The sequence below is a fragment of the Alternaria ethzedia genome (assembly GCF_023757985.1).
Source record: "Alternaria ethzedia strain BMP 0044 chromosome Unknown scaffold_34, whole genome shotgun sequence".
Lineage (NCBI taxonomy): Eukaryota > Fungi > Ascomycota > Dothideomycetes > Pleosporales > Pleosporaceae > Alternaria > Alternaria ethzedia.
In genome coordinates this window covers 91,060-108,772 of record NW_026056227.1, presented here as the reverse complement: position 1 = coordinate 108,772, position 17,713 = coordinate 91,060, and the positions used below count along the sequence as shown (strand labels likewise).

General features: G+C 52.5%; 5 protein-coding genes across 5 annotated transcripts; 3 read left to right on the top strand and 2 right to left on the bottom strand.

Moving 5' to 3' along the window:
- Nucleotides 1-161: 161 nt before the first annotated feature.
- J4E87_009333 (uncharacterized protein) lies at nt 162-4,995 on the top strand (the record flags this gene model as incomplete). Its single annotated transcript, XM_049380910.1, has 5 exons — nt 162-191; nt 255-444; nt 621-1,358; nt 1,409-1,683; nt 3,109-4,995. 5 exons carry the CDS (start codon nt 162-164, stop codon nt 4,993-4,995), a joined length of 3,120 nt encoding a protein of 1,039 aa, XP_049229336.1.
- Nucleotides 4,996-8,400: 3,405 nt separating this feature from the next.
- J4E87_009332 (uncharacterized protein) lies at nt 8,401-9,224 on the bottom strand (the record flags this gene model as incomplete). The annotated part of the gene is made up of 2 exons (XM_049380909.1): nt 8,401-8,419; nt 8,473-9,224. The coding sequence occupies 2 exons, from the start codon at nt 9,222-9,224 to the stop codon at nt 8,401-8,403; spliced, it is 771 nt and encodes a 256-aa protein (XP_049229335.1).
- A 1,656-nt stretch (nt 9,225-10,880) lies between these two features.
- J4E87_009331 (uncharacterized protein) lies at nt 10,881-11,258 on the top strand (the record flags this gene model as incomplete). The annotated part of the gene is made up of 1 exon (XM_049380908.1): nt 10,881-11,258. One exon carries the CDS (start codon nt 10,881-10,883, stop codon nt 11,256-11,258), a length of 378 nt encoding a protein of 125 aa, XP_049229334.1.
- Nucleotides 11,259-12,131: 873 nt separating this feature from the next.
- Nucleotides 12,132-12,932, top strand: J4E87_009330 (uncharacterized protein; the record flags this gene model as incomplete). Its single annotated transcript, XM_049380907.1, has 1 exon — nt 12,132-12,932. The coding sequence occupies one exon, from the start codon at nt 12,132-12,134 to the stop codon at nt 12,930-12,932; it is 801 nt and encodes a 266-aa protein (XP_049229333.1).
- Nucleotides 12,933-15,624: 2,692 nt separating this feature from the next.
- J4E87_009329 (uncharacterized protein) lies at nt 15,625-17,498 on the bottom strand (the record flags this gene model as incomplete). Its single annotated transcript, XM_049380906.1, has 2 exons — nt 15,625-16,478; nt 16,529-17,498. 2 exons carry the CDS (start codon nt 17,496-17,498, stop codon nt 15,625-15,627), a joined length of 1,824 nt encoding a protein of 607 aa, XP_049229332.1.
- Nucleotides 17,499-17,713: the final 215 nt, after the last annotated feature.

Genomic DNA, 17,713 nt, shown 5'->3' with positions numbered 1-17,713 from the left:
GGATGCACGAGCCACCTGCAGAGGCTTAGCGGCTAGACTGAAATTACGTGGACTGTGCACGCAAAGTTCCTACAGCCCCTCCCTCAACCCAACCAGCTTTTTCTTCACAACTCCTGTCTTCCACACACTGATTGTTAAGCTCAACCACGAACTCTACAATCATGTCTTTCGGAAAGCTCTACAGCTACTCGGTACGTCGTCGCACACAGGCACGCGAAGTCGCACCGCAATGAGTCCTAACAGCAAGCCAACAGGGTAACCCGCGTACCACCTCTCTCCTGGCCGTCGCGAAGGAGAATGGCCTCGACATCGAGTTCGTCGACACTGAGCCAGCCAAGGGTGTCTCTGAGGACTACCTGAAGCTCAACAAGCTCGGCAAGGTCCCTACCTTCGAGGGCGCTGACGGCTTTGTCCTCTCCGAGTGCATCGCCATCGCTGTCTACCGTAAGTGCTACCCCGCGCGTTCGCTCCTCCTCCCTGCATAATATGATGTCGAATGAATTCATTCAGTTATCCCTGTCTGAAAACTATTGTTGAAAACTTACTATTCTGATTTGCCTCTACCACATCTACTCCGTCTGTCCAAAATTTGGTGGTGACTCAGAGCTGACGGATCCCAGTTGCCTCGCAAAACGAGAAGACCAGCCTTCTCGGCAAGACCAAGCAGGACTACGCCACCATCTTGCGATGGATGTCCTTTGCCAACACTGAGGTCCTCTCCCCCCTCGGTGGCTGGTTCCGCCCCATCCTCGGCCGCGACCCTTACAACAAGAAGAGCGTCGACGAGTCCCAGAAGGCCGCCCTCAAGGCCGTCCACGTCATTGAGGAGCACCTCCTTACACACACCTACCTCGTTGGTGAGCGTCTGACTCTTGCCGACATATTCGCTGCCAGCATCCTTGCCCGCGGCTTCCAATACTTCTTCGACAAGCAATGGCGCGACTCCAACCCCAACACTACACGTTGGTACGAGACCGTCTACAACCAGGCCAGCTACTCTGCTGTCGCCCCCAAGCTCGAGTTCATCTCCGAGGCGTTGAAGAACGTCGCACCCAAGAAGGAGGGTGGTGAGAAGAAGAAGGAGCAGCCCAAGGCCGCCCCTAAGCCCAAGAAGGAGGAGGCTGAGGAGGAGGAGGAGGCACCAGCTGCCCCCAAGCCCAAGCACCCTCTCGAGGCTCTGCCCAAGGCCACATTCGTCCTTGACGACTGGAAGCGCAAGTACTCCAACGAGGAGACCCGTGAGGTTGCCCTCCCCTGGTTCTGGGAGAACGTCAACTTCGAGGAGTACTCCATCTACAAGGTTGACTACAAGTACAACGATGAGTTGACCCTCACCTTCATGACCGCCAACCTGATCGGTAAGTCAAATCACCTGCAACTTATATAGTCACATTGCTAATCCCTCCAGGTGGTTTCTTCACCCGTCTCGAGGCCAGCCGCAAGTACCTCTTCGGCTGCTGCTCCGTATACGGACAGTCCAACGACTCCATCGTCACCGGTGCGTTCATCGTCCGTGGCCAGGATGCTCTCCCCGCCTTCGATGTCGCCCCCGATGTCGAGAGCTACGAGTTCACCAAGCTCGACCCCACCAAGGAGGAGGACAAGGAGTTTGTCAACGACCAGTGGTCGTGGGACAAGCCCATCACCGTCAACGGAAAGTCCTACGAGTGGGCTGACGGAAAGGTGTTCAAGTAAACGCTTCGCCTTCTTTTTGAAGTGTTTGCTTTGATTTATGATGCGGATGATTAACGAACTGGCATGGGTATGGATAGGATGACGGATGAGGATTCATGAGATCACGCTGGGCAGCCCTGGTGGATCAGTGATACTGCCATAGCCGTTAGAGGCTCAAAATGCTGCACAAGAAGTTCATGATACCCAACACACAATATTGTCTCGATACTGTGACGTCTGTTCCAAGCTTGTACTTTTACTCTGCTAGTCTCGTCATGTACATGTGATAGATCTTAAGCGCTTGTATGCGACTGCGTTCCTTATCGCGCACTCAACAGATAACGAAGAGTTTGTCTTTCCTGACACTACGTTGCCTAGCAGGTGTCAGGTGTTCTCAACCCCAGATCTGGGCTCGAACTGGGGTGGGGCCAACAAAGTCGTGGCTTGTCGAGCCGAGCCTATCATTGGTTGTAAGAGACAAGGAAATAGCCCTAGCCAACCGCCGAAGCCGTCCAACGAAGGCTGGAAAGAACGGCGGCGTGGGCAAGCGCATGAGGCACATGCATGTCTTTGATCCTCGAGTCCTCACCTCGATCTCCATCTTGTCAACTTCTACAACACTGAACCGCGCCGAGATTGCGGCCCCGCGACGGAACTATCACGGTGACATTCGCGCGCACGGCCAAACACAGCCATCATCACAAGGCACGCCTGAGCTGAGCGCGGGCGTATTTGTCGTCATTCGCACTTTGATTTGCGACAATCGGTACCTTTTTCGCACAACGGAGGAAGAGCTGGAATCGGAACATCAGGATTAGCGCGACAAGAACCGCGCAATCATTGTGCACATAATTCCGGCTTCCTGCGTTATCAGTTGGTGGATCGTGCTCCGGACGACGGAACGGCGGCCATCGGTTCACGCAAGTGTAACGTGCAACGGTAACAGAACAAACTGGTGATCTGGCTTTGCACTACGAAAACGCGACGCAAGGATTGAACACAAGAGTGGTTTCTGGCTTTAAAGGTGGGAGGTGCGAAGAAGAGGGAGAACGTCCTCGTTGAGTCTTGACGCAAACAGAAGATTCTAAGGAAAGAGAAAGTGTGTGTTGGGACAAAGAGCAAGCAAGACGAGATTGTGCTTGTGCATCTTAAAACAGCTTGGGGAAGAGAGGCTAAGAAAATTTATCAGTTGAGTTGGAAGAGGAAGACAAGAGGAACACCAAGGGAATGAAAGAAGATAGCGCGAGGGTGGTGAGGAGATCATCTGGAAATTCGGGGGAACCTGCGATTCAGGTCATCTGTCTGGTAGGTCATTCTGTGCTGGTTGTGTTTGTCGATGTGGCTAGAGGCATTCTCATATATGCATCAGATGTCGCCAATCGTGCAGGTCGACAAGCAAATGTGCCGTCTCGCAGTAGAGGCTAACACGAACAGGGCTCTGGAGGTGGACCAAGCGAAGACAATGTCACGGGCTTCCTCGTTCGATCAACAGCAACAAACTGGGCTAAGAACTCCGTCATAGCTGTGGATGCAGGCTCCCACCTTGCATCGATTACCCGCATACTTGGTCAGGATTTCCCGCTTGTCTCCGACCCGGATCCAGCATTATCGACCCCACATAACGGTAATGGAAATGGGAATAGCAGTGAGGCGCATATAGAGTCGCCGTCGCCGGGCACTGGGCATGTCTCGCTCTCCGACGAAGATTCTGGGCCTGAGACACCGGATTCTGAGCAGGATGTACCCGTCACAATTACTACGCTGAAAACTGGCGCATTCGCGGGGTTACCTTTCCCACATCTAAGTGCCAGGGCAAATGCGCTACATGTTGTGAGAGAGCACATTTCGACTTATCTCATCACCCATCCACATCTCGACCATGTCTCGGGCTTCGTCATCAATACAGCAGCTTTTCACAATACATCTCGACCAAAGCGGTTAGCAGCACTACCATTTACCGTCAACGCGATCAAAAACCACATCTTCAATAACATCATCTGGCCTAACCTTACGGACGAAGATGGAGGCGTGGGACTAGTAACTTTCCAACGGCTTGCAGAAGGCGGTAACATTGCTCTGGGTGAAGGAAGCTCAAGAGGCTACATCGAAGTGTGTGACGGCTTAGGAGTCAAGGGCTTCAAAGTAAGCCATGGCCACTGCATGCAGGGACCTGGCCATGTACACCGCGGATCGAACGCCAACCTACTGGAGACCTCAGATCGGCAAAATGCCAACCCTTCTCAATCGTATGGTCAATCAGACGGACTTGAAGGTCGTTCACAAAGCTTCTCCATGACTACACAAAGCGCACCCGGCACTCCAGGTTTTAGCGGAAGCACAGAAGCCGGTCGACGAGCCAGCGGTGTCACAGTTCCTCAACCCCAGCAACCGCAATCGCAAGATCACTGTGTGATCGACTCAACCGCCTACTTCATCCGCGCCGAATCTACCCTCACGACGCCAAAACGCGAGATCCTCATCTTCGGTGACGTTGAACCAGACTCCCTCTCACTTTCCCCACGTACACATCAGATCTGGACGGAATCAGCTCCGAAAATCGCGGCTGGCACGCTAAAAGGCATCTTCATAGAAGTCTCATATACGAACGCGCAAGCCGACGCCGTACTTTTCGGACACCTAGCACCCCGCCATCTGCTCGAAGAGCTCAGCTCCCTCGCGGCCATGGTAAAAGACAGCAAAAAGCAGCACGAGCGCGACAAAGAAGAGCTCCGCTCACAGAAGAAAAAGAAGCGGAAGAGAGCCAGTGCAAACAATAACCTACAGCTCGAAAGTCTGACGTCTATCGAGGGCGGTAGGAAAGCCAAGATGGGCGGCTACTTAGGTGGAGTAGGCAAAGGGATAGATTCCCCAATTTCAACAACAAACCACTCGCAGACCGACGATGAGACAATGAGCGACTTCCCGCTTTCGAGGGGTGACACGGGGACGAACACGCCTGTTCCCTTTCCACCACCACTGCAATATCATCAGTCCCTTCAGCGGCAACAGGATCAACCACAGGATCAACAAAATGGCACTCCCGGGCCACCTCCATCTCATCCTTCTGCACCAGCAGCGTTCGGCCTGTCATCCGTCTCCGCTGAGCACAACCGCGCTATGCTCTCCGCCGCATTCGATTCTCCGCTTAAAGGCGTCAAGGTCGTTATCATCCATGTCAAGGATTCTTTTATGGATGGGCCGCTGGTTGGGGATCAGATTCTGAGGGAGCTGAGGGAAGGGGAGGAAGTGTTGCAGGAGCAAGGGAAGGGCTTGGGGTGTCAATTTGAAGTTAGCGCTGCGGGAGAGAGTTATTGGTTCTAGTGGCATTTTAGTAGGGTTTGGTCAGATTGGATTCAAGATGATTGGGCTAGAGAAGGGGTGTGGTTTGGCGTTTTGGGAATGAGCTTCGGCTTTGTCTTGGGGAGGGTTCTTGGTTACTTGAGGGTAACGATATATGTATGTGTTTGGGAGGCTACTCTGAGTATTTAGGGGAAAGCGCGTTGGGGGTTTGGGGATATATGTAGCATCATGAGTTTTTGATATACCACTGCCTTTGTTAACACCGCAGCCATCGCATGAGCTGCTGTCTGCGTTTAACCCTCCTCCATAACGTACTCAGGTTAGTACAGCACCAACACCTTCCACATTCTTCACCACTACTAGATCACCTCCCAAACACACGTTCCCTCCGCATCGTCTGCCGTCGCATCCACCACTCCATCCCATCAACAAGCGCCCTATTCCCAATCAGAAGCGCACCCTATCCACATCGTTAGCTTCCGTACTCAATCCTACTCCTACTCTAATATAGCCTCTCTCAACTCCAATAACATACCGGTATACCAACAAACCACCACCCCGCAATCCACATCGCCGTATCCACCGTGTAAAACGCGCCCACACACCCGCCAGCCCATAAGTTCACCGTCGCACAGCTCATCAGTGCGCGTGTTAGGGGCGCGAAGCGGTGTCGTGCTCGGGGCCGGTGCCAGAGGAAGAGCATGAGGGTGTGGAGGAGGATATTTGACTGTGGTAGGTAGATTAGTACGTCGCTTTTGTGGTGGGTAAGGTGGAGACGGGGGTTAGGTAGGTAAATAGCATGAGCGAGGAAGTTACTGTATTCAACGTACAGGTATGAATACACTAGTAATGTAAATGACATTGAGATCGTGGATATTGAGCCCGCCGATAGCCATGAGTGCGCTGCATGCGTAGGCCATCACCGTGCCAGTGGCGATCCAGTATGGGATTGGATTCCAGTTGTCACATGGTATGCGTGCTGTCCGGGTTCGTTGCAGTACCAGCTCTGAGTCTGTGTCTGTCTCCATGGTGAACTGGTTATACGCGTGATGATGTGAAGAGAGCGTGAGGGCATGCGCGGCGGTGCGAGTTGCGAGGTGAAGGTAGATACATGGCGAAAGACGCCAATGGTCAGCCACATGATGTATCAGCTATTACACCGTTACTTTCTGGTGTAAAGGGTCTTGACTACTTGTGGTTGTTGTTCGTCCCTGAACCGGTTTGGCGATGGGCTTCCGGAGGGTACCATGGTACTTGCCTGGAATGCCGAATGAGCGATACGCCTTCTCTCGGTATATGCGCGGGTTTGATCGCGTTCCCCGCGTCTGAAATATCTGGTCAAAATTGTCTTGACTCGTTCCTTCTTATTCAGTAAAATAGGAAGCGTACTCACTGCACATGTCGTTTCCATCGCCAATGAACCGTTTATTGTCATCACCAACACCACCACCACCACAATTACGACCCCTATCAATAACGAGGCTATCGAAAATGTACATCGATAAAATAAGCGATGTCGAGGATGCGATCCTGCTATCCCGTCTACCCGATGAAGAGAGCGCACGCGATCCATCACCACCCGCACAACTACCACAGCCACAGAAGCCGCGCAGCAGCGCGTCCACCACCACAAGACGATTTGTACTGCTCGCAGCCATTACATTCTACATCGGAGCTGCTGTAGGAAGCTATTACGTCGATGATATGGAAGAAGTCTTCCTCTTGCTGTTGTGGATTTTCATGATACCTGTACGCTCAGTCCCCAACAGTTTTGTTCACCTTCGTTCAAAATTCTTCTCGTTCTGAGCTAACCCACATGTACCGATAGATGACCGTCGTCTGTCTTTTCGGAGGCTTTATCCTGACACACGAGAACGTCCCCAAGGATACCTCGCTGCTCGCGCGCTGTGTAATACACCTCTTGACCGGGGGTACCTACATCGCCAGCTGTGTCTGGATATACATGGCGCGAAAGAGAAGTCCGGAAGAGGAAAAAGGTAGTTTTGGGATGGATATGGCCGGATACTGGTTCTTCATCTTGCCGGTAAGTAACCTTCGTCCATATGAGGGGTGACGCAGAGGTGGCACAATGATATACTTGCTGACGCGTTTCTTAACGACAGATGGGATACTTCGTGTTGAATCTGGCCGTACTTCTAGCTGTGACGGTATGGAATAAGCGAGACGACAACACAGTATCCGAGTCACGAGCAGGGAAGGCTTGCTGCTTGGGACTGTTGGTTCGAACAAGATGAGCAAGAAGTAAAAGGGTTAGTAGACACCTGGGGGTGCCGAACGAGTAAGGCGCCTTCTCTCAGCAAAGGGTCGTTTACTCGTGCGTTGTGACTTGGCAGTAGCTTTCACAATGAAATTGAGCAGTAAACATCTGATTGTTTCATTGTTTCGCGCAAAAGAATCCAAGCCTTTCCACCACATGCATTACATTAATCACCCAGAACTCTTCCTCACACGATGCTACCACCATATTCAGCACGCAACATGCATCTCACCTATGGCAGCAACCTAGGAAGCAGGTATGACGAAGAAGGCGACCTCGAGTCCGCGTCCTCCTCACCCCTCCAATATTACACGGAGAGCCAATTCCGCGCACTGCCGCCCACACAGCGCGAACTGGTTCTAAAGTCACACCGGCGTCCGTTCATTCGGTCACCACCAGCAATCATGATGCTTCTAATATTCCTTACCGTGACCCCCGTAGCCCTTTATCAAATGAATCACGATATCACGGAGGTCATGTTAATGTGGGCCACTTTCGTACCGGTAAGTCGCTTCTCTACGCCCCTCTTATATCTAGCTACGCCAAATCCATGTGAAGAGGGTCTTACTGATTTATGTGAACAGATGGCAGCGATATTGTTGCTGCTGGGGTGCTTGATTGCACACCATAAGCTTCCTAAGGATATGTCGTATTCTGGTCGATCTGCCATACACCATTTCACGGGAATGACATACGTTGCAGCCTGTATCTTGGCGTATGTGCTACACGAGAAAGATCCAGATGAGAAGGGGAACTTTGTACTAGCAATAGGGATGTCTTGGTTCTTTGCTCTGCCGGTAAGTATTTCCCTTCTGCGGCAGTAGAAGAAACATGTCGCGCACATTGAACGTTAACTAACGCACTTTTTCGTTCGCAGATTGGGTTCATCATCTTGAACATCGGGATCGTGTTGCTTGCCAACGCGTGCAAAAAGACAGAAAACGAACAGTCGTCCTAATCATCAGAAGACAAGGGGTCCTTCCTGTAGTTGTTGAACGGTTGTTCTCCCAAAGTGTAAGGAGGAAGAAAACGAGTTGATCACGCGAGGTCAGGTGAGTTTCATGAGAGGGTATTGAACAGATCACGAAATGAATGTTTTGGTGTTGTAGCACGCTACTGTAGACGGCTCTGAGGACGTTTCGGTAACTTTAAGCATAAGTTCGCTGCCTGTTATTGGGTTAGCAATGTGTGGATAAGAACAGGAATAGGAACTAGCGTACGCGTATAATTCCTTGCCATCGTCATAGGGGCGCGCAGGCGATCCAGCATCAACCTCCTTGTTCACTGCCGCCCGGCTTGAGATCGACCTCTTTCTCTCCCCATAGATCGAGGCCGAAACCCAAAGCAACCACATGATCCCGGCAATGACTCCATATGCGATGATCTGGCCTTGACTGGGAGCAAATCCGGTAAATGCGGGTGCGTCCGATGCAAGCAGCAGGCCAAGACCACCGTTGATCATACCAAGCGTGATGAGGATACGTCCCAGCCAGAGGTGACCATACGACCAGATAGTTCGGCGACTGTACTTCTTGAACTTGAGGTGGTGGACGAAGCCAAGAATGGGTTGGAAGAAGAGCAGGACAAACACGATGATACCAATGATCGGGTGGTAGTTGTCGAGCATGTTGACTGGGATGTTGTTGATCATCCACACGCCGAGACCGAATGCTGCGATGTACACAACATATGCGAAGAGCTGGAATATGCCATGGACGATCCAGACACCGCGAAACGATCCTAGTCGTATAAGAATCGATCCAACGGGGAAGAATAAGACAAAGGCCAGGGCTGCGAGGACACCATGGGCTACAATGATCTTGTGTCGTGATTCCGATGAGAAGCCGCCACGGCCGCCGCCAAACGATGAGCCGAAATCGTTTTCGCCGCTGTCACTACCTCCTCCGAATCCGCCTGGACCGTATTGACCACCGGGGCCGTACTGCGCAGAAACTGTGGTCGCTGCTATCATCTCATCAATTTAGTCCTCGACTTCCAGGATTGGCTTCATACCTAGGCTAAGCAGCGTCGCTCGTGTGCCAAAAGTCATAGTGAAGATGTGGAATGAGAAAGACCAATGCAAGCTCGATTTGAAGGTCTACAGATCGATAGAAAGAAATATTGGCTAGTTAATCTATTCTTACCTGCGACGGCTGATCTAACAACATCACCCACAACACAAGCCGAACAGCGCCAAATCGATGATTCACGTCTGGGAGTGACACAGATGACGCTGTTTAGAACAGAAAATGGTCGAGCTTACGCGTTTCCGCAGCTTTTTCGTGTGTTTCGAGTGGTGGACATTGACATGCTAGTCTGACTTGGGGCCGGGGTGCACATGGTGGAGAGCCGGAAGTAAGATGTCGGCGAAACATGTTGGGAAAGCACCGACTCTCATGATGTGACGAGTGCCTCAGGCAGAAGATGTCGTTGACGTCGATACAGGATTAGTAAGGTCGATGAATGGAGGCTGGATGATTCAGCTATCCTGAGCACGTGTTTGCGCGACGTGCCTGTAGCCTTGCGCAGGCACGCGTCTGACTGGCTTGACTTGGCTAGCATTAGCATGATCCTTCGTTCGCGGGTGTAGGCAGCGACTAGGCGACAAATCTTTGAAGCTGCTATTCCAGGTTTGCTGCGAACATGGCTGCTGGTCGGGTGCCGAACTGATAGCGAGAGGAGCGATCGCGATTACTGGTCACCCGTGTGGCTAGTGTGGCAGATGACGTGAGTAATGACCTTGGGAGCCTGTGCGAATGTCTTTCTCATCAAAAACTTCATCCCAGGTTGACACATAGTATAACTTCCGGGTTCACGTTCACCGTCTAGTCGACATGGCGGTCGGCAACGTGATGTGGCATCCCCACGCAGCGCATCCCGTCGCCCTCGACCCCATGGCGGTCAGAGCGCGGTCGAGGTTTTCCATCCGCCCTCCGCGATCCTGGGCTGTCGCATGGCCAGGCACATGTCGGTCGTTCAACAGGTACAAGTCCTGCATGCGCTTGTCTGTAGTCATTTGTCCCCTGAGTTCGCGGTGACTGTTGCATAGCCCCAGTTTGCAAGAGTCCCGTGGTAGGCAGAGAAGGCAGAATAGCGCACCGCCACGGTTATGCACATCACGCGCGCGCCCTTTGCCCGTATACATGTCGTCAGAGTTGTGAGTCGAAGAAGCAAAAGAAGGTGAAACAAGGAAATTGCGATGAGTTGGAGCAAAGAGAGGTGAAGACTCTGTGGAGACATGAGTTGTGCATGCCCGCCGCGAGGATGACTCCTGCAGGTCCCGAATTTCGGCGATGCCATGTGACCAATCATGGGCGGGCACGGGTGCAATAGTGGGCCCGCATTCGCTGTCATCTAGGCTATGATCTAGCATCTTCCTTCTCCCCGTCACACCATCGTGCGGCTCTGAGTCACTCTGCAGCCTACTGACATCCTTGACTTAGCTTGTACCTGCATACGTGATTCAATGTCATCCCATGTATATAAGGCTGGGTAGGTATCTTGCTCCAATGCTTGACTCTCCTGAGACTATCAGCCGCCTTTGCGGCTTTTCGCCCCACCACTCTCCATCTCCCCTCAATCCTATTATTACTTATTCACACATCCACAAGAACTTGAAATAGACGACATGGGCAAACGTCACAACAGAAAACGAACTAGAAGCCGTCCTCGGAACCGCAACAACAACCACGACAATTCACCTCCGCAGGTCATCAACCACACTCGAAGCGAGTCGGTCAGCACTACCTCTTCAACTCTCTCCGCAACCAGCTCCTGCTTCCATCCTCAAGGCTCCATTGCGAGTGCCAACGCGAACCACTGGCAGCAGACTTACACCGCATGGCAAACCCGGCTTCGACTGCAACAGGAGCAGGAGCAAGAGTTGGAGACTCAACGACTGCGCATCTTTGGTGGACTACCGGAGGATGAGAGGACCTTGATGGAGCCGATGCTCAAGGTGGTCACGGATCTTTTCGATGGTTTCTACGATTACGAAGATCCGTGATGATTAGAGTGCTGGTTCTTTGCACATCTCTACTCCTTCGCATGGGCATCCGTTTCAACGGACGATACATGTTTTTACGACGAATACGACACGAAGTAACGACCAAACCAACGATGACTCTGGTAGCCAGCTGGAGGCGTGGGATATCATCTGGGCACGGACTCGTAGCAGATCAGACAGCACCTGCGTCGGCCCAACTGGGCCGGCCCGCAAGCGCTATCTGGTTGGTTCAACATTGCTCAGCCCTAGGACTCCGGCTTCACGCATAGGCGGCGGAAGCGAAGACAATGGTGGAAGAGACAGCTGGATGCACGCCTCATGCTTGTACTCGCTCGAGTCCCGAACTCGCGTGTATATGCTATTGGCTAGAGCGTCGCTGTCTCTGAGAACGGCGGAAAGGAAAGAAGGACGCGCATGCGTATTGGTGGAGGAGTCATCTTGCTTGGAAGGAACGGTGTACATCTGCAGCTCTCTGCAGGGCAGACAAACGTCCGAGTAGTTTATCAATATTTCTTTAATTAATCTAAACCTTACCTTAATTCGTTACCTCCTGTTGCGATGCTGGTAAGTTCTTTCCCTCGCCGAGGCGTGACTGCCTTGCGCTGCCTCTCCGCGTCTAGAGCTTTGACAATTTACTAGTCCGTAATTGGTACATAAACATACAACACTCTTTCAGCTTTAGCTACTTCTACTTCCCACTGTCACTCCTATCAACTGCCTCAGAGCTTAGTCCTGCTTTACAGACAACGACTGTTCAGGAGACCGCCCGGATTTGCGCAACTCTAATCTGACTGACCCCAAGATACTAGTAGGTGTTGTCAAGTATGTGCGTCCGGTCCACTGATCTGACAAGCGATCATCTTCTAGCCCGCGATGACAAACAATGAAGAATTCCGTTTCCTCGACCTCCCCAAGGACATCCGCCTCGAGATCTACGACCTATTCCCTGCCGAAACCCGTCGCTACACAGTGCAAAAACCAGATAGGCCAGCCATCACACCCTTCACCCTAGTCCTGGAACGCATCCCTTGCATGGCACTACTTACAACCTGTCGCCAGATATTCGACGAAGTTTCTGCCATGCTAGGTTCAAGGTTAGACGGCCAGCCAATTCGTATCTTCGCCGATGGGGAAGACTTGGGTAACATCGTCACTGGTGTATTATTGCGTTGTACTTCACTCAGCCCTAAATACGAGGACTCGGACACACGTATCAAACGCTACATTCCTAGTCACCATAAGGACTCCAACGATCAGGATGTACACCACGTACCTCTCCAGGCTATTCGTCGCGATACAAAGCCTGGTTCGAAGCTAGAAGTAGAAATATCTCTTGAGCTTGGCGAAAAAATGCAGGTGTATCCCCCGCATGTCCATCTGCGGCTGTTGCGAGATGATATTCGCATATTCTACAGGTGGCTTACAGACCTGAATAGAATGGATTCGTCGGTATTCTTTGGCGGCCCAGTCAATATCACGATCCGCCCTAAACCCTTGTCGGAGAGAACCAGAAAATGGCTGAGCGAGGCGCATCTGTTCAATCATGAAGATTGCCCGAAGGAGTTTGGGTTGGGAAAAACGTGGACTGTTCACGTCGGTGAGTGCATGACGGAGAAGGAGTGGCAACGTAACTGGAAGGAAGGCAAGCACTTCGGAAAGTTGAAGCGCATCTAGCAGCTTCATGACTTCGGATGAGATCATGGCACAGGAGAAGGGATGATTGGTGTGGGATTACAAATGGTTGAGACATCGCTGCTGGATTCTAGTGCAATGAGCCACCCACCGAGGACGTTCCAGTACCGAAGCCTCTTCAGGTATCTTGAGAGTGTTACATGAATAATGATTGGAGATCCAGGAAACCTTCCATAAAGACTTGTCCTCTCTTCTGGTGCGTGCCGTAGGAAGAAGGCTGTGAGAAATGCTTTTGCAAAACATTGGTAATCGACTCGCAAAACATCCAAAAAGCACCTCTTTAGCAATCAGATCCCTAGAACTATCTCAAAGTGAAGGTTTGAGAATCCAGCACATTGACGCTCCAACACCCAAAGAGACCCATTTCGTCATCAGAAAGAATAGAGTGCGCCTTTGACTCAGATTCCGGTCTGGTTCTAGGTTGGGCTTGGTCTTTGAGATTGTACTTTGGTATACGGTATGATTGCGATAGCTTTGGTGTCATTTCGTCATGACCTCGGCGGCGCTACCCTCCCGCCAACCCCTTCCTTCCTCCACCATCAAACCGACGTACAGACAATCACAACCTCATCACTATAAACAGCAACCCCAAAATCGCAAAGCGCAGCTAATCAAAGCAGGTTTACGTACCCATCATGCGCACAAACCCGGCTGAGCGGTCGCCCTACTATCGTACGACCCTCGCCAACGGGTCACCCCACACGCATCCCGGCAACGCCCGAACACGGTGTTCTTGCTGTACATGTCTCGCCACCAGAACTCTTTCGTCGTGGATTAATGCGGCGTATCAGACGATGTGATTGTACATTCGGTGATTTCGACGAATGGTTTGGCAGATTGTGTGTTGTGTCTCGCGATCTCAGAAGCCGGAGTTCTAATTTCGCATGCAGGTGTGAGGCGCATGGCTTGGTGTTAGTATCATGGTATCATGCGACCAACCTGTGTGAATTGAGGAATGACATCGTCGGTAGGCACCGACACCGTGAGTATTGCTTCAAGGAACCCTGATCAGTGGATATAAGGTAAATGGTTTTCTTCCGTTGGTGTTCATCATCTACATCCAGTCACATCCATCTTCAGCTACACAACCCTATCAACCTCCAACACCTCATATCGCACATACGATAAGCGTCTTGCATACAAGCAATCAGCAACCTTTTTATCTTACCAATCATCAATCAAGCCCACAAAACAAGCCAAAAACACTCAACACATACCACCAACCCACCCAAAATGCCAGCAGTACCAAGATCCTACCTCCCCTCCTTCGCCGCCTTCTTAGGTAAGTCTCCCATCTCTTCCTCTCTCTCTTTCTCTCTCTACCAGTCACATCCAACATCCAACATCTAACACCCAACTAACAAACCACCCACAGCATTCGGTATAACCTACACGACAATTGTCGCAGCAAAAGAAGGCGCAGCCGTCGACGGCGCACGAACCCGTTGGCAAGACCAACATGCACGAGCAAGGAACGCGTTGAGTGGGGGTATGACTCTAGCGGATATGGAGAGGAAGTAACACGAAAGACGAAGGATGAGAATGTCTAAATTTCAACGTTTGCATACTAGGGTAATAGGCGTTCTGGATGCCGGATACAAGTCCAAGGTATATATCAATTCATCGAGTTCAACGTATGCGTATCCACCTGGACAGTGTGATACTTTTCTTTCTAATGTCTCCAACACGAAGCATGCACCCACCTCTCCGCATATACATTACCGTGCCGACCACCATTGCAACAACATACCCCCAACTCCATCTCCCCGTCTCCCTCGTCTACCACCCACTATCTCCCCTCCTCGACCACCATCCGCCCCAAATCCCTGCAATTCACCCATACAATCTCCATTATACCCCCAGGATGACACCCTATAACACTATCCCCACTATCACTACACGCATCGGGAGTCAATGATAGTACCCGGCGCATGCGTCCCTCGTGTTTTAGACCGTTAATGTTGGAGAGGCCTCGTTGCGATAAAGGAAGAGGAATGTGTAAGGTGGAATGTGGACGTATGACGCGGAAAAGTTATATTAAAAAACGGTAGTCGGGATGCGATATCGGTATGCAGGGTAGACGTGCATTGAGGCAGGGTGCAGATACGGGGGGAGGAGGACGGAGGACTCGGGTGGTTAATCTGGGTAAAGAGTGTAGGGCAGAAGCGGCGTGGGGGGAGGGTGGGAAGGATTGGGACCGGGCGGATGGATGGATAGAATGTAATGTCAGTAGGCCACAATAATGGTACGAAGAAGTCATCACAGTCAAGCATGTGGGACAAGAAGTAACTTCATCACTATATTCAATCCCCACATCCACCTCTACGTAACCCCCAGTTCCGACTACTTCATCGACCCCCAACAGACCTTGGGGTCAGAATATATATCTACAAGAAAACCCATTGCCCGTTGAACGCCATCCAGAACAAGGATCAAGGTACGCATGACCAACCATCGCGCAGTACCGAAAGAACAAAGGAAAAGCAAAAGAAGGCCTACTACTCGCTGATTGCGGCTGAAAACCCAAGTCGCACGTCGGAAAACAGCCGACTTGAATATATATGATCAAACAAAGGGAATCGTTACAATCATGTAGGACAGTCTATGAAAAACAAAAATCGCTGCAGTGTTTGAGAAGGAAAGATCAGAATGGGACAAATTGTAGAGTCATTGGCTATAAGTCAAACGACGATGTGATGTCGGCTAATCTTTGCATGGCGGGGCTCATGGCAGCAATCTTCCTTGCCAGACGCTCTGCTAGAAGTGCCTCGTTCGCTTCGTCTGAGATGACTAGCGAGTAGTGTGCGAAGGCCTTCTCGGGGTTGGTGAAGAGTGCCTCGTGGTCCTCAAGCGGTGCGGCGGCAGTGGTGGAAGGAGTGGACGAAGAGTAGTACAGGTCGTACTCGGCATCTACCTCTTCGGTCTCATCGGCGGCGGCGGGAGCGATGAGCTCAGACTGGACGGGGCGCTCGATGACGGGGTAGTCAGCCTTGACCTCCTCGACAGTCGAATCGTCCTCGGCGTTCAGGATAGCGCTGTATCCCTTGCCAGACATGGCCTCGATGTCGAGGGGGTTGGTGGGACCCTCAGGCAGCTCAGTGACGGCGAAAGCAACGGGTTGCTGGAAGTTGAAGCCATTGTTAGCACCCCAGTTGTTGCCATTGTTGGTGTTCAGGTTGAGCATAGCAAAGTCGAGTTGGGGCTCGGGGACCATGGTCATACCAACGTGGGTGTTCTCGGCCTGCGACATGCCGTTGAACTGCTGTTGTTGCTGGAACTGAGTGGGGGCAGGAGCTGCGGCGACGGGTGCGGCGGTGGATGGCATTGAGGTCATGGGGGCCTTGGCTTGGAGCGACTCGTCGCGAGAGAGCTCCTCGAGGAAGGGAGTGAAGGCCTGGTGGCGGAGCAGACGCTCGATGAAAGCGCGCGAGCGGGCGTTCTCCTCCATGAGGAGGCGGTTCTGGGAGCGGAGTTCGTTGGCCTCGTTGACCTTCATCGCAACCTCGCCTTCGAGCTGGCCAATGTATTCTGGCTGTGTTAGTTGATGTTGCACATGTAGTGGGGTCGTGGTAGCTTACCCTTCCTTCTCGAGCGGAAAGCGCGAGCAGAGACCTTGTTACGGAGCTGGCGGCGCTCCTTGGAGCTGAGCTTCTTGCCCTCCTCAGACGCAAGCAGCCTCTCGTCCTCGTCCATGTCCTCCTCGTCCTTCTTGGCGCGGATGATGTGGGGGAGGAGGCCTTGGTTGTCGTTGGCCATGTTGGCAGACGCGTTCTGGCTGTCGGCCCGGATCTGTGCGACGACGCGGGTGATCATCTCCTCGGTGTGGGCGTCGCTGAGCGGGCTCGATGTCTTGCGGCTGGCCGAACTGGTGGAGGCCATGCGGTTCTGTTGCTGTTGTTGCGCTTGCTGCTGCTGCTGTTGTTGTTGCTGCTGGAGGGCCTGCTGTTGCTTCTGGTGGGCCAACTGTTGTGCGCGTTGCTGCTGGGCCTGCGCCTGCGCCTTGGCCATGGCAGCCTGCTGTTGATGCATACCGGGCCAGACCCTGACGTTGGTGACCTCCTCTTGTGTGATGGCGCTGGGGTCGACGAAGTCGTCTTGGGCGGCCTCGTTGAAGACGAAGCTGTTCTGGCGGTAGTCGACGGCCATGTTCATGCCGACGTCCATGGGCAGGCCGTTGTTCCAGGCGCCGTCCATCATGGAGTCGCCGCCCATCATGGCCATCTCGTCCAAGCCAGTGGACGAGAACATGGGGAAGCCCGTGTTGTAGCCGGTGTTAAGGCCGGGAAGGGAGTTGGTAGGCAGGCCGGTTTGCTGCTTGAAGCGCTCGTACTCGTGGCTGGGCTTCGCGGGGGTCTGGAGGTCGTCGTCGATGTTTGTGCTGGTGGGACTGGCCATGGTCGACGTCGCACTGGACTCCCGCTTCAGAGTGGCAGGCTGCGTGGGCGAGGGCATCTGGCCAAAGTCGAAGAACTCATTGGGGTCGACGCATTGGTTCGGGTGGCCGTTGAAGGGGGCCATGGTCATGGCAGGCTGGACGGCGGTAGCCATGTCGCTATTGTTTGTTCGACTGCTGGGGAGTCGCTGATCGTGTTTGAGCGGTCCTTAGGCAGGCAAGCGGCAGTCTTGGGGTGTTGTGTTGCGGGCACTGGGTGCGTGACAGGAGCGGTTAGCCTGCTGGAAAGTCGTCGTCAGCTCGACGCTGGGCCGGTTCTGCCGGAAGTGTGGCTGTGCCGATGGATCCGCGCCTCCTGCGAGCACGTTTG